This window comes from Sinocyclocheilus rhinocerous, unplaced genomic scaffold (genome assembly GCF_001515625.1).
Source record: "Sinocyclocheilus rhinocerous isolate Xijiao unplaced genomic scaffold, SAMN03320098_v1.1 scaffold975, whole genome shotgun sequence".
NCBI classification, from domain to species: Eukaryota; Metazoa; Chordata; class Actinopteri; order Cypriniformes; family Cyprinidae; genus Sinocyclocheilus; species Sinocyclocheilus rhinocerous.
In genome coordinates, this window is record NW_015628726.1 from 1258820 (window position 1) to 1275871 (window position 17052).

Genomic DNA, 17052 nt, shown 5'->3' on the forward strand with positions numbered 1-17052 from the left:
TGTGTGTGTGTGTGTGTGTGTGTATATATTTCAAATTCACCCAAAAAATGAAAATTCTGTCATCACTTACTCACCCTCAAGTTGTTCCAAACGTGTGTGAGTTTCTTTCTTCTGTTGAACACAGAAGATATTTTGAAGAATGTTGGTAACCAAACAGTTTCTGGTAGCCATTGACTTCAATAGTAGAGAAAAAAATACTATGGAAGTCAATGGCTACCAGTAACTGGTTACCAATATTATTCCAAATATCTTAATATGTGTTCCACAGAAAAAAAAGAATTTCATACAAGTTTGGAATAACTTGAGGGTGAGTAAGTGAAGACAAAATTTTCATTTTTGGGTGAACCATCCCTTTAAGTTCATTTCATCCTATTGAATCCTTTTTAAAGCACCACTTCAGCATCACACTACCCTATCCTTACAGTACAATGTGTTTAGATATCACTAGTCATTCTAAGTCTTGCTACTGCTGTTGTCACCCGACTTGTCATGCACAAGCACATACACTTGCAGAGTCCCAGCAGTAATGACGCCTAATGCTCAGCTGGCTGTTAGGTTAATGCTCAGCAGTGACGTTCTTATCCAGAGCACCACCCGCTGGTCCTCTCAGTCTGAACTCCTTGATTTAACTACACTCGTAGGAGGAGCACATAGTCATTACACACTCCATATGTGCCCTTACTAGCACACTCACAATCCTAAAGAACAATGACCCTTCTTAGTCCTTCAGTGAGGTTCTCTGGTTTAATCAGTTTAAATTGTTAAATGGGCCGCTTTTCAATTTATTCCACATGCTCTTCTTGGATTTGACACATAAAGGGATAGTTAGTTAGTACCAAAAAAATGCTATTTCTGCAAATTCTGTCTTCATTTATCCACCCTCAAGTCGTTAAAAAAACCTGTATGATTTTCTTTCTTCTGTGATTTTTGTTTTTTTCCCCCAAAATCCAGTGTGGTTTACACCCTAGAGTTCTTCAAGTATTTCTTTTGTGTTTTGCATAAGAAAGTAAGTCATGCAGATTTGCAAATGATGACAGAATTTAAATTTTTATGTGAAATATCCCCGTTTTGCTATTTGCAACACATTAGGGCCAATTTAGAGCTTCTCTTTCTCTTTCTCTTTGTCTTTCTCTTTCTCTCTCCATCTCTATCTCTATACTTCATTCTTTATCTAACACGCATCCAATCACATCTAAACACTCTCCCTCTCCCATGCTTGTGCAGTCCACCTCTTCATTACAGAAATCCATACCAGTTATCCAGAGGTCAATGACTCCTGTCAAGAGCAAAGAGCTTGTAGATAGTAGTGATGAGGAAGAAGAAGAAGAGGGTGAGGAAGAAGAAGAAGAGGAGGAGGAGGAAGAAGATGATGAAGAGGAAGAGAGGAGAGAGAAGAAGGTAGAGGCTGGTAGAGGAGATGTAGTGTACTATAGACTAGAATAGACCTCCAGTTAGTCCCCACACAGAAAAGTATGAGAAAAGTACGTTCCTCTTCCTCTTTGACCTTCAGCGGTCTGAGGAGTGCTGTGACAGTACCAGTCACTGTCAGCGTCATCTTTTTGGACCATTTTGTAGTTCTCTTTGGACCCTGTTGACATGAGAATGCTCACCAAACCTGCATTTATTTGATACAGTAAGAACAGTAGTATTGTGAAATAATATTACAGTTTGAAATAACTGTTTTCCATTTAAATACATTTAAAATGTAATTTATTCCTGTGATGGCAAAGCTGAATTTTTAGCATCATTACTCCAGTCTTCAGCGTCACACAGTCTTTCAGAAATCATTCTAATATGCTGATTTGGTGCTCAAGAAATATTTCTTAATATTATCATTGGTAAAACAGATGTGCTAATTCTTTAATGAACACAAACTTCGCAAGAACAGTATTTAATTTAAACAGTTTTTTTTTTGTAACATTATAAATGTCTTTACTGTCACTTTAGATTAATTCAGTGTGTCTTTGCTGAAATAAATATTAGTTTATTTTAGGGCTGGACGATATGGCCAAAATTGATATCACGATATATTTCTTAATTTCGGTCGATACGATATAATTCCGATATGAAACTGGTAATGTATATCGAAATATCGGAAATGTGTTTAAAAATCATATCACCGTTATTGAAAAAAATTATATCGCGATACATATTGATATTGAATTATTGTCCAGCCCTAGTTTCTTTCTTTCTTTTTTTTAAGTACTGACTCCAAACTTTTGAATGGTTCTTTACTTAATTATCAGTTGTTTGCTGCCTCCTTAAGTACGAAGAATCATAGTATTTATAGTCATAGTCATACTAATCATAGTATGATTCCCATTCCTAAATGTGTTTGTAGTGCCATCAAAAATAGTGTGTGAAAACCGTTAATATCAACATGTCAGTCATCTGTTGGAATCTGACTTGACGGGAACGCAAGCAACTTTTTATTATCACCCTCATCCAAATCAGAAACCTGTCAGAAGCATAAGGAAAAAAGAAAGTATTGAGGAAGAAGAAGAGGAGGAGGAGGAGGAGGAGAAAGAAGAAAAGGCCAAAGAAAAACCCAAGAAAGCTATAAAGAAGCCTTTGTCGTACTGTATGAGAAGGCCAGAGGTATCTGTACAGTACAGTATGGATAGCAGTGCAGTGATGTATTTTCTAGAATGCAGCAGTTTGTCCTAGATATAGTATTTCTAATTGCTGATAATCTCCCTTTGTGACAATGATAACGAGCAATTGGGGGGAAAAAACAAGTTATCTCAACAACAGATGCATGTATTTGAATGTGTCCATAGTAATCTCTGTCTCTGGCCATTTGGTCTAAGCATGTATAGCTTTGACTGTGTTGTGGCCTAGATTTGGTTACAGCAGCAATACAGGCAAACAGAAACGAGATAAGAGCTTTCTTTATCACAAACAGAATTTGTCCAAACAGCTTAATTTGCATTTGAAAGGGAATGTGATGGGAAACAGAAATAGACGTACTCCCAGAAGATGAGCATATTTCAGTGTATCCGTCTCTATTGTGCCGGTACACATACAGCACGACACAAAAGAACCCAGCTTATGCATTTTTCATAAATGTCTGTGTTTTCTGGCAATATATGAAACATAGAATTAAATTTGATCCGCTGTGAAACCTCTGCACAGTTTGTTTGATCTGGAAAATTATAAAACAAACATCGGTGATTCATCAGCATTAAAGAAACAGTTCACCCAAAAATGAAAATCCTGTCATAATTTATTGACCCTCAAGTCTATACTATTTTTGTTTTTCTTTGAACACAAAAAAGAGAGGGGTTTTTTTTCCACAGTGTCCAGGCTTTTCTTTTCTAAACAAAGAACGTGGATGGTGGCTTATGTTAACTCCCTAAGTATCATAAAAGTAGCCCCAATGACTGGCGAATAAGCCTTCTGATGTCTTTGTGTGATGAACAGACAGAAATTATTTATTAATCTTCCTCTGCATTTCGGATTTTAACTGTTGCGACTTGTTAATTGAGTCAGACTGAATTACTGAAACAACCAGTTCATCTGAAAGATTCATCTCAAATCTGAATCCGACATCATTACTTCTCTCGTGAATGCACCAAGGAGAGCAATGTCAAGATTTTCAATTAATTAAGACTTGATTTTCAGTCTGTGTCACATACAGTTATCATCTGGGTTCAGACAACTAGGAACATAGTACTTGAGTCATATAAACCACTTTTGCTAAAAACTTTTTTTTGTTTTCTTTTTTTTTTTTTTTTGATCATTTTTGATCCAGTTCTCATTCACTTTTATTACATTGAAAAAAAAAGTGGCCAGGATATTCTTCAAAAAAATACACTTTTTGTTTTACACAAAAGAAAGTCATTCATACAGGCTTGAAATGGCATGAAGGTGGGTAAACTGAATTTTTTTTTATTTTTATTTTTTATTTTTTTGGTGATGATTTTTCATTTTGGGTTGACTGTACCTTTAAATCTATTTCTTTAAGTCTTCACTGGATTTCTTTGGCCGCTGCTAGCCTTTGAAAAAGCCAGTGAGAATTAGCTTTCTCTCCTGTTGTGTTTGTTTGGTTCATTTAATCTTTCATAGTGCGACAGACAGACAGGCTATTACAGCCCGTCTAGCTGGTCTGGCCCGCGGTCAGTCTGCTGACCTCTAATCAAGTGCATCCATTTTCAATGCTCACTCTTCTCAGTGTCTCTTTGAGAGTCAGTTACTGTCCTCTTGCTCAATTTATTCTTATGACACTGTGTCAATCTGTGGATTATAGAAGTTCATATTTTGTCTTTATGCCTCGTGTAGATGCGCTTTGACATTGACATCTCTTAAGACGGCTGGACTAAAGCCTGACCTGATTCTGTCTAGTGTTTGTGAGCAGATTTAAATAAACATTTAGTCAATTAACTTTCATCCCTCACTCCCCTTTGCAGTCCCTCCGTTTCCTTCACAAACATCGCTCTGCTTTAATTTTGATTCTCCAAATTTAACGTTCTAACGTTTTCCTCTCTCTGGGGTGGTGGTCTTTAGCTGCAGGTGCCCAGCGTGAAGGGTTTTGACTTTGCCAAGCTGCACATGGGCCAGCACAGTAAAGATGATCTCCTGGTCATCCAGGAGCCGTTGCCACTTCCTGTGGCCGCCAAGGAACAGAGTCCAGCTGAGAACGCAGAGGTGCCCACACCAAAGTCCAAAGCCTCCTCCAAAGCTTCCCGCAATGGCCAGCGGCGCAGGGGCCAGTATGTCTGATAAATGTTTCTTTGATATTCAAGATCAAACATTTTACACATAATTGAGTTTTTGGTAACAGTTTACAATGAGGTTCCATTTGTTAACATCATTAAATTGACTACATTAGTTAAAATGAACTAACAATGAACATTACATTTACAGCATTTTTCATTTTTGGTTGATTTCATTTGTTATACATTTTTTTAAATCAACAGTTATATTTGTTAACATTAGTTAACTACATTTAGTTAAAATGACCTAACAATGAACAATATTACATCTACAGCATTTATTAATCTTATTTGTTTTTTATTTCTTTCACTTACTTTCAATTAATTTTTTTTAAATCAAGTTAACATTAGTTAACTACATGAGTAAACATGAACTAACAATGAGCAATGCATATACAGTATTTATTGATCTATTGGTTTATTATTGATTTATTGAAGTTAATTTCATTGAATTTACAAGTGCATTTTTAAAATCATTTAATCATTTGTTTAGTTAATGCACTATGAACGCAAACAATGAAAATTGTATTTTTTTTAACTAACACATTAACAAACGTTAATTAATGCTCTAAGATAAAATATTGCTCATTGTTAGTTCATGTTAACTAATAAATTAACTGAAGGTACCCTGTTGTAAGGTTTTACCTGTTTTAAAACACAAACTAGTATAAAAAAATCCACCTAAAATAACAAACTGGTTCTGTTTTGCATTTCGCTGCAGTAACCTCATATTAAAATAACTTGTTAATTTATTTAAAGGCAGGAATGTAGCTAAGAGTGAGGCGACTGCTGATCAATAGAAAGCTTTTTAAAAGGATTACATCTCGCACTCTAATCAATAGAAGGGTCTTAGGGATGAAATTACCGCAGATCTCATGTCTTGTAAATATTACAAGTACCTGAAACCTTGTTACAAATAGACAGAAGATATGTAATTCTTATATATTCCTTACTGCTTAAATGGAATAATCCATATTTCTGGACTGTATTTAAAATAAAGATATAAATACAGATTGTAAATAAAATAAAACCAAAATAAATAAATAATTCAAATTTTTTGTGTACGTGCATTAGTAACACATACCAACTAGTCTAAGCTTAAATAACCAGTCAGAGATAAATAAATTCCTAGTAATTAAGATAGTTAGTAAGTCAAAAAGCTGTTGACTAAAAGGTTAGTGAATAGGTAATGGACTCATGACCAAGTCATGAACCTTTGTGTGGTCGCATTAGATCTGAAAGTGCTGTTTAGAAGCATGACAGGTTTAGGTCATCGTCCTCTTGCTTTTACCCTAGAGACCCTTGCCTCATCAAAACTGGATGAAGGGTAAATATTGTCTATCAGGATGAGGATGTCATGATTCTGAGGAGTTTTGCTCATGTTTGTCTTGAATTAGATCCAAGGACTATGCAAAGTTAAAAGGAGCATAAATGCATAAATTAATGTATAGTAATTGCATTGAATTGCGTTCATTGTTTTCCCACATTGTTTTGAAACATCCCGTCTTTACAATGTCATCAAAAGCACATTTTGGTGATATGATTTGGATGGAATAAGGGCAAAAGCATAATGTTTTCATAGCATGCTTTAAAATTAAAAGATTTTATGTTGGGTCTTTTGCTTAGGATTTCTCCATTCGAGGGCGACTCCATAGGCAGTGATCCACCCAGCGACAGAGGATCACCTGAGGAGGGCATTAGACCCGCGGGTCTGCCCATCGAAACAAAGCAACCACATAAACCAGCCATCAATGGATTAAACGGTAAGTTTGCACACATTTTGACTGGCGATACAGTCATATATTGATATTGCAATTATTTTTCTCATACTATTGAATTGCAGAGAGATTGAATCTGGTCCCATGTATTTTGGCACATTTGCAATTGTGTGCTACCTAATTGTGATATGACAGATCCTGACATGTACCACAGTATGCATGACATCATGAAATTGGTAATATATCCCATGGAGGACTGGGAGTGCTACAAATAATGAATCTACTTATTAGTTAATAATAATAATAATAATAATATAAATATCATTTTTATGAGGTAGACGTTTAGAATTTTTTACTTAAATGTCTTCTTATAACTTAAGAAATTAAATTCATGTTTAAAAATATAGTTAAACGTAACAATAAAAGTGTTTTATTGTTTGCTAAAACTGTTACAAATATTTTTTGTTAATTGAAATAAAGCTGAAGCAAAATAAAATGTAAATATTAGATGAAAACCTTAAAATTAGAGTTTAAAGTATTGAAGTACTAACATGAAAATTAATTAAAGCTAAATAGAAATATTTGTAAAAGTTGATAAAAAATAGCAAAAGCACATAACAAATTACTAAAACTAAACTTAAAATGGAAAAAGATGTACAAATAAAAGCTAATTCAAAATATGAATAAATACTATTATAATATATAAATAATACTTAAATAACATTGCAATAAAATAAATAATTTTTAAATGTAACTTTTGCATTTAATGACTAAAATGCTTTTCTTAATCCATTTTTAAATTTTATTTTTACCTAACAAAATGTAATTGGACAGTTTACGTGTGGGGGCAACCAATGAAATTTTGAATGAATATTAAGACAAGCCCCTTTTGTTTTGTTTTGTTTTTTGTTTGTTGACTGCCAAGACAGGCAAATGATTCTCTGGTTTTATTAAGTGGCAGTCCTACTCCTCCATAATAGCCAGTGGAAGAAGAACATGTGATGTAAGATGGACAGAAAGGGGAAAGTAATAAAACCTGTCTTTCAGCTGAAGATTTGTGGCTCTTCCTCTTGATTTCCTCTCTAGTCAGCCCAGCCCCATTCATCCTCCCTCCTTTGTGAAGAATGACTAACCTTTGTCTTTACTCTTGGCTGCTTGGGGGTTTTTTTCCACTCTCTTGCCTTTATCTCTCTCTGTGTGTGTTCCTTTCTTGTCAAACAGTGCCTGTGGCGATGACCCTCTCTCAACACTCATTTCTGCTTTACCAGACTAAATAGGCTACAGTCTGACAAGCCAAGAAATGACATGGAATTCAGTCGTAGCACCTCACATTCTCTCTCCCTGTCTGATGGCTGTTCCCTTTTAACGCCCTTCCCTTTCGGAAAATCCTTTTCATCCTCCTCTTCTCAAGATTACATTCTAGTGATAACAGTGTTTTCAAAGACAAAATACTCTTACCCAGTATTCCACTCAAACATGCTTTTACATATAACTTATGCTATATTCCATCTCAAGAAATCTATCTCTATTACATCAGCCATCATTTAACTTTTCTCTCTCTCTTTTACACTCCCTCCATCCATTCATCCATGTGTTACTGACTCACAGGGAAGAATAATAGAATTGGTAAGAGTGGTGCTAATTTGTACAGTAGCATTAGATTTCATAGTTCTTATTTTTCATGGGCATATTTTTCTTGAAAGTCATCCTGCTGCATTTTTTAAAACAATGTATCATCCTCCCAGCCTTGAGGTCTTTCACATTTTATTTAAAATGAGTCTCTTTAGAATCAGTAAGACGCTGCCCCCATCTGGTCTAAAAAGATACTCAAGAAGATTTTCTGATTGATTACTGTACATGCCTGCTTTGTTAGTTGAAGCTGGCTTTGTTACATATGAAGCTGGCTTTAGTTTGACAGTGTAGAACGCATATGTTTATGAATTGTTTAATATATATATATATATGTGTGTGCAAAAATAATATACAGTGGCCTCAAAACATATACGTGACAGCGTCGTGTATGAATTTCATTGCATTATTTAAAAAACCTTATTATTTAAAAAATACTTTATTGGATGATGATTGATAAAAATGAATAACAAACTAAATTTTCAATTAAAATATTGCTGAAAAATGTGTAATTATTTGTAGATGCCAGTATTATTTTTTTTGTCTGTGCAATGAAATTAATACATTTTATTTTCCCCAACTACTTTCGGGACCATTTTACAAAAATTTTACAAATAATACTAAACAATAGAAATATAATCATACTGTGTATCACATAGTCCCTTATGCTCACCAAGGCAGTAGTATTTTGAACTATTATGAACCATTTTTAATTTTAATAAATTTTAACATGTAATTTATTTCTGTGATGGCAAAGCTGAATTTTCACCAGCCATTACTCCAGTCTTCAGTGTCACGTGATCCTTTAGAAATCATTCTAGTATTGTGATTTGGTGCTCAATCAGTTTTCAATGTTGAAAAAAGTTGTGCTGTTAATGCATCCTTGCTGAATAAAAATAAAATAAAAAAAAAAGACTGACCCCAAGCTTCTGAATGGCCAGTTGCACATGTGAAGTCTGACACTCTGTTATATCTGTCCCTGTAGGTCCACCCCCAATGAATGGCATGGATGAGCCCTTATCTTCAGCCTCCATTTTTGAGCATGTGGACCGAATGTCCCGCTCAACTGACGGCCCTAAACGCCCTCCTAATAAAATCCAGCTCATCGCCATGCAGCCGATGCCAGCCCTGCCCTTAGCCAGCCTTACAGCCAATGACAGAGCAGCAGAGAACGCCAAGCTCAACAAAGAGGTATCCTTGCCCACATCTAATCCACATTAATTTCATATGGCTTCTCCTTAGGGACCCATTCCAAACTTCAAGGTCCCTATGATCATGAATTTGATTCACAGTGTCTAAAAGCTCAATCACCAATAATCTTTACGTGCTTCTCATTGACTCCAAGATCATTGACTTTTCTTTCTCCTCCAGATCCAGGTGGCTTTAAGGCACAAGTCTGAGATCGAGCACCATCGCAATAAGATCCGCCTGAGGGCCAAAAGGAAAGGCCATTATGACTTCCCCACTATGGATGATCTCGTCGATGGTCTTGGCGACCCCAAAGAGCAGGACCGAATCTACCAGAGGGCCCAGATGCAGATTGACAAGATACTTGATCCAGATATTCACATGCCCTCACTGTACACTGAGCCCAAGAAAAGGTACAAATGGCCTGCAACTGATAATTAGACTAGTCCAGAACACAGAATTAAGGCCTGTTCTCAAAATATATTTCTATGAACCTATTAAATATCATACTGTGATGTTCTAGAACTGTTCCATGGGGGCAAAAAACTATGGATCAAGACAGTTTTCATGTAACTTGAACATTTAAAGCCCAAATGCTCACTCAAAAGTGTTTGTGTGTGTTTTGCAGCAACAGAGGGAAGCGTTCTCCTAAACCGAGAAGGAAACAACAGATGAACGGTGATCTGACAGATGCTGACCAAGATAGACTCATAACGACAGACAGCGATGGGACATATAGGAAATACCCAGGAGTCAATAACATTGCATATGTGGTCAGTGTCCTGAAGAGAACTGTATATTTTTCTCTCTCACTACACTGTACTTCTGCATGTGACTGTGTAATCAACTCCACGCTGTTTCTTCCCATTCTTTCCATATATTTGTAATTCAAAACATTTTGTAATCAGCTCCATGTAGTGAATTAGCAGGTGCAAATTTCCTACATTTTTGAGAACATACTGAATAATTTTTGGTTGGATTTAATTTAGCTTATTTAAAGGTTTACTTATACTAGCATTCAAAAGTTTGAGGTCAATAAGATGTTTTTTTTTTTTTTTAAAGAAATTTATTTTATTCAGCAAGGATGCTTTAATTTGATCAAAAGTGACAGTATGGATTTACAAAAGATTTCTATTTGAAATATATGCTTTTTTAGGTATAGGATTTTCAACATTGATAATAAAAAAAATATTTCTTCAGTTTTTGAGAACATACTGAATAATTTTTGGTTGGATTTAATTTAGCTTATTTAAAGGTTTACTTATACTACCATTCAAAAGTTTGAGGTCAATAAGATGTTTTTTTTTTTTTTTTAAAGAAATTTATTTTATTCAGCAAGGATGCTTTAATTTGATCAAAAGTGACAGTATGGATTTACAAAAGATTTCTATTTGAAATAAATGCTTTTTTAGGTATAGGATTTTCAACATTGATAATAAAAAAAATATTTCTTCAGACATGAAATCAGCATATTAGAAGGATTTCTGAAAGATCATGTGACACTAAAGACTGGTGAAAATTCAGCTTTGCCAGCACAGGAATAAATTACATTTTAAAATATATTTAGGTAGAAACCAGTAATCTAAAATTGTAATAACATTTCATAAACTTACTGTCTTGTAATCTTAATATAATCTTAATATTTCATATCTTACTTAAATCTAGCCTTATCGAGCATATATATTTGTTTATATTTTGCAGTCGGACCCAGACCAGGGTCCCGAGCACCATAGCCCATCCCCGACGGATGACGTGTTCCACAGTCCGATTTCTCCTCCTGGCCACCCTCCTCCACCACCCCCCTACCTGCCTCCTCAACCATCTATAGAGGAGGCCCGGCAGCAAATGCACTCTCTACTGGACGATGCCTTTGCCCTCGTATCACCTTCGTCTCAGGGCAGCACAGCTGGCATCACTCTGCCTGGGGTTGGGCTTAACCCTGGACCCCCACCTGCCTCGAGCCCACCATCCCGTGGCCCGCGGCCTTGGGGCCCAGGATACCTGCCCTTGAATCCCTACACAGGGGTGAGAACAATCTGCTGTGCTTGGGTATAGAGATTTGAACAAACTGTTAATGCTAAGCATTTGGCTCATAAATCGTTCTGAGCAGTTGTGAATGATACCTCAAATTGTGTGGTTTGTTAAGGAGAGATGCTATTATTTTCTAAGCGATTAGACATTTGATTTTCTTTGTCTTGAGAACACATCCTGTCTGAGAATCCACTAGATGATCCACATTCATGTGATTTAAAAAGCACATGATGAAAGCTGATGTATTACTGTTTTCTTTATATAGTCCATTACTTAAATGATTTCCCCTTGTCTAAATATTCAGTCAAACTAGACGTCACGCTCCATTCACTTCCATTCAGACCGGAGACGCATGCATATGTGAAGAAGCTTCATCTTCTATTGCTTATCAAGTGGCTTCACAGTATTATAATTTACATTATGAATAGTACTTTTGCTGCAGATTACTCACAACAGTGTTATTAAATTATTGGTGTTTTTAACTTAAAGTTACCAAAGGATGTGTAGGACAGCAAAGGTAATCTAAAAATACCAGAAATGAAGATTCATAATTAAATATCCAACATCTGTCTATATGATTAATAAAAAAAAAAAATCTATAATATTGGCTGGTAACCATTATGGGTCCATCACAACTCTGCGAAACAGGCTGCAAAAAAGGGTATTGACATCACAACCATGAGCAATTTCAACCATCTTCTATATGATTAATAAAAAAAAAAAATCTATAATATTGGCTGGTAACCATTATGGGTCCATCACAACTCTGCGAAACAGGCTGCAAAAAAGGGTATTGACATCACAACCATGAGCATATTAATATATGACCGTCCATATTTACATATCAATGTTTAAGCATGCATAAAGCATGTATAAATCAATTTTTTCAATCCAGAGATGCAGTGACTAAGTGCACTTGTGATTTCTGGTTATGGTGGTTTGTTTCAATCAGTTGATTTGTTGATTTCATTATAAATGTGTTTTGATGTGTGTTAAACCGTACTAGAGTGATTTTAAGCAAACTGGATGCACTGGAATCACATCAGAGGAAGACAGACTTGGGGTTTTCCACGGATTGAGAATAAACTACCCAGAATGGAAGCCTAATCTGTCAACACTGTCATGAATGAAGTATTTCTGTCAGATTGAGGCTTTTTTCATGGAAGGGAAAAAGGGGATTGCAAAGGCCAACCGAGGCAAAATATGAACTGTCTAATAACTCAAAGGTTGATTTAAGAGTCAAGATGGAGCATGGAATGGTCCATCGCTGTCCATGCCATTTTATGGAAACGCTGTCCTTAAAATGGCATTCCCAACTCGGCTATTTAAAAGCTTTTCTGTTTTCTGGGTTTATTTAGGCTGATAGATAGAGAAGCTTCGGTTGTGGTGGTGCACACAGCTGCTAATGTGTGTTTCAGACTTAGCAATGTATTACATTAAGCCTTTTATGCATTAAAGGGCAATGGATGTGCCAAGAATTATCAACATGTTTTAAGCTCAACGACAGCATGTTTGTGTGTTTCTTTCAGAGATATGCTGAATTAGGTCTGCCACCTTTCAGTGTGCAAGGTTTACCACATAGGTGAGTATATCGAGTCTGATCAAGAAAGTTTTGTGTGATCTTCGGGAACTGTGAGCGATGCTGCCAATCATATTTCAACCTTCACTTGTAGTGTAGACACAGCTTAAATGAATGTAATGGGAGAGTACAGTGTGGTTTGCTAATAGCTGGAGTCTGACGTCTTTGTATCTCAACAGACAGGGTTTAGGGTCCGGCTACATCCCATCAGGAGAGGCCCTTCCTGTTGAACAGCTACAGCCGGAGTCACTTTATGTTGGTCGAGGGGGAAACACAGATGAGTTGCCCTCTTCCACCAGGCCACGACCTGTAGGTGGAACTACAGGTATGAGCTTAAAGGTTTTACTAGAAATAAAGTGCTGATATCAAATGAGCGAGTTTTGTTATATGTCACAATAAAAAGTATAGTAGTGTATATACAATATGATGCGATATAAAGTATACTTTATGCAGCATACATGTCGGTTCACAGGTGCCCAGCTACATCATTTAGCCCACGTTGGTCTGACAGGTCGTGTAGGTGACGGCCGGCAGCCTGGCGGGTTAAGCTGGAGCCCGTATCATGAGGACAACAACAAGCTTGCTAACAACAGGGAGCCTGTAAGTCTGAAATACTCTCTTACTTAGATTTTAAACAAACAAATAAGGGAAAACAGGATTTTCTTTACTCTTTTGAAATTGGTGTTTAGACTCATATATTGCAAACATATAAAGCTCCATCCTCAGTCCATATAGAATATTTATTGAAATTAAGCAGCAAAATTCAAACGTTTAGAAATGTAAAAAGTATCAACATAACAGTCATGAGAACATTCTGATGGTCATAATCAGTTTTACCACTTATTACACAGCTACTTACCAAATAAATAGATGTAGAAATTTAACAGTGATTTTTTTTTTATTAGCTATATACTGTCTCAAAACCAGGGATTTCCATTTTTTTTTTTTTTGTCAGCCGAACCCCTTTGACCTCAAATATTTACTTGGAAGTGCGTCCTGAGATTTTAAGTTAATATTTCAATATTTTAATAGCACATTCACATGTTAATGGTTCTCTGATGTTGGTTAATAGTCGCATGACATGCATGTAAACAGTATTTTAACTTATTTTCAAATTATTTATTTTAATTAATTATTTAATAGCTTTCCATCAACTCACGAACCCCCAGTTTGGAAAACCCTTCTATATGCTATATACTATCTATAAAATATAAATGTCCATGACAACATAGGAGCAAAATAATTTTAAAAAAACTGTAAAAAATATTGCAATTTTAATTAACATTATATTAATTATTATTATAAATAGTGGCTTTTATCTGTTATTAGGCTGAAAATAAAGTTGAGCATCTCTAGGAAAAAAGCCTTTATTGTGAGGATGAACGTAACCTGACATGACTGTAAATAATAAAAGGCGCACCATTCCATGCTACTTATATGCATACATTATTATATATATTTTTATAAATAGTATATAAAAATCAACTTGAACTAAAATAAAACTATAACAGTCAAGCAATTATAAAATGCAAAGCTGAAAAATATATCATGTATGGCCTTTTTGGTGAAAGAAATGTTGTCAAACACTATAAGCAGGCTTCAGGGGGGAAAATAAAATAAAATGATACATAAAGTGTAGAATATGTCCTCTTCAAACTCTTACTTCCATAGCTATTCTTACTCTTTTCTGCCTCAGTAAGAGGCTTCTTCGGTAACACATTAGGGATTAGGGAACACTACTCACTGTTAACCAGCTGCTTATTAGCATGCATATTACCTAGCATTTTGGCTGTTTATTAGCACACATTAATACCTTATTCTGTATGACCATATTTTAGATGCCATAACCCTGTCCCATACTACTACAACAACTACTTTACTTACTATCAATAAGCAGCAAATTAGGAGGTAACTGAGGTAAAACTTTTAGTTAATAGTGAATATGTGTTCCCTAATCTAAAGTGTTACCACTTTTTCTAAATTTACTCTTTACTGTACTCTGTAAACTAACTTTACTAAACTCTTTAAGCTTTTTTAAAAATCTTCTTTCTCTCAACTCTGCCTTCCGTCCTCCTTTCCTTCCTTCATGTTTTGTTTAGGTTCTTGGCTCTCTTGACTACACTTCCATCTCTGTATTCCAGACCTCCAGGAATGGTCTGAAGGAGCCATCTGCCGCTCCTGCCCACCTGGACTCTCTCGGCCTTGGCTACGCTCCCTCCGCTCCCCCCGAGGAGCCTTCTCCTCCCAACCACTCTTCCGCCTCGCTCATCAAAGCCATCCGAGAGGAACTGATGCGCCTCTCCCAGAAACAGGCAGCGGTACCCAGCTACCACAGCTGAGACCTGCCCCCTCAAGCACCATCAGGCAAAAGCTGCACTACACTGCACTGTACTTCCCATGGAAGTGGCTTTTTTTGAGAGGACGATGACTGTATGTCATGTAGCCTCTGCTGCCTCCCGGTGGCAGAGAGCATTAGGACAGGAAGAGGAGACGATTATCCTTTATTCCCGTATTCCTCAAGTTGTTCTAAACATAAGCGCCATCCTGAGACTGAAGAACAATGTTTTTTATCTTCTTTACAGGCGACTGTATAATTTGGTAGCAACTGCTCTATACAACAACAAAGCTAAAATATGGCTGCCACACATTCCTTTGGTCTTCTGTTAGAGGTGTGCGTGTTTTTCACATTGTGTTGTTTCTTTGCCGTGTACACTGCCTTCACTTTTGAATAATTGTATACCTTGCACTGGCTCTTGTAGATTCTCATCACTGAAAATTGAACTGCTTTTGATACCTTAAATTAATCTCTCTGATCTACAAACATTTTTTTTTTTCTCAGTGCATCTTCTTCCCGTTCTCTCATGGTGCTGACTCTTTTATATCTGTTTAAGGCCATCAAGCACACATTGCCTTCATAATACAGTATTGAACCCTATACAATATTGTCTTATACTTTAGGGTCCAGTAATAGTATTTGAAGTAGTGATGTTTTCCACCTTCATATGCCTTTATTTGGTTTGGCATGTACAGGAGAGCTGGACATGCAGCTGTTATTTTGTCCAATGCATTGAAGGACACTGTGTTAACATTAAAGAAATGTTCCAGGTTCAGTACAACTTGAGAGATTGTAAACAAATAAAAATGCGTTTTTAGTAATGTACTTAAAATGCAATAATGGACTGGTGGTCCATGAAGTATTCCAAGTTGCCCAAAGTTGATTGGCTGATTTAAAAGAAAAGAAATAAATACAATTATTACAAAAGTTAAATAATATTAATTAAATAACAAAATTATTATAATTGACAAAATTATTTATATACATACATACATTAATTCAGTTCAAATAACTTCAGAACTTCAAAAGTTTGAGACTGTTTTTTTTTTTTTTTCTTCTCCAAAAGAAGTCTTTTAAGCTCACCAAGGCTGCATTTATTTAATCAAGAATACAGAAAACGAGTATTATTATCAAATATTATTAGACTACAATTTAAAATAACGGTTTTCTAACTGTTGTGCTGCTTAATATTTTTGTGGAAAAACCCTAGTAAGTTCAAAAGAACAGAAATGATTTGAAATGGAAATGTTTTTTAACATTATAAATGTCTACACCTTCACTTTTGACAAAATACATAATACATACTTTTTGAAAAAAAAGTATTAAGTTCTTTAAAAAAAAAAAAAACCTTACTGACCCCAAACTTTTGGATGGTTGCATATTTCAATATACTGGGTAGAATTGTTTTGTTGTTTTTAAGACAATACTCACAACTGTTGGTCGTTGATTTGAGGTAGTTTGTGGTCTCCCATAGATGTAGGTTGTTAGGTCATCTGCACATTTTGCTTTACTGAAGAAGTTTGAGATTTACTGCAAGAGAATTCCACTTCAGCAAAAGCAAAAAGTGCACATTTTGGCTTTTAAATCCATCCGGAATGCCTTGCCTCATTGTAAGTGCATTACTGTGAACATGTTTTTATGTTTTACAAACTCAGGGACGAGTCAAAATGATTGTCTGTGGTAATCAACAGTATGTCACAGATGCTGGACAGCGTCTGCATATAGAGCTTAACTCATTTTAATCCCAGAACATTTCTTAAACTGTTTATTTTCAGTCCGTCTGTTTTTCAAAAACAGAAATCAGGAGAATTCAGTTCTGAACAAGTCCTTTCATAAGTACTTTGAGTATTACCACTG

At 35.7% G+C, this 17052-nt stretch overlaps 1 protein-coding gene across 3 annotated transcripts in view; it reads left to right on the forward strand.

Annotated features, from left to right (window-relative positions):
- The window catches only part of LOC107738406 (UPF0606 protein KIAA1549-like), a 67993-nt gene extending 51929 nt beyond the window's left edge, over positions 1-16064 (forward strand). For 2 of the 3 annotated variants that reach the window (XM_016550172.1, XM_016550171.1), the window contains 10 exons: positions 4507-4712; positions 6342-6478; positions 9048-9253; positions 9434-9663; positions 9879-10023; positions 10952-11275; positions 12811-12863; positions 13040-13185; positions 13333-13460; positions 14960-16064. In XM_016550172.1, the coding sequence (XP_016405658.1) occupies positions 4507-4712; positions 6342-6478; positions 9048-9253; positions 9434-9663; positions 9879-10023; positions 10952-11275; positions 12811-12863; positions 13040-13185; positions 13333-13460; positions 14960-15199 (1815 nt within the window). In that variant the 3' untranslated portion in view covers positions 15200-16064. The remainder of the gene's footprint in view (positions 1-4506; positions 4713-6341; positions 6479-9047; positions 9254-9433; positions 9664-9878; positions 10024-10951; positions 11276-12810; positions 12864-13039; positions 13186-13332; positions 13461-14959) is intronic. The other variant, XM_016550173.1, reaches the window with a different exon arrangement.
- The last annotated feature ends 988 nt before the right edge of the window (positions 16065-17052 follow it).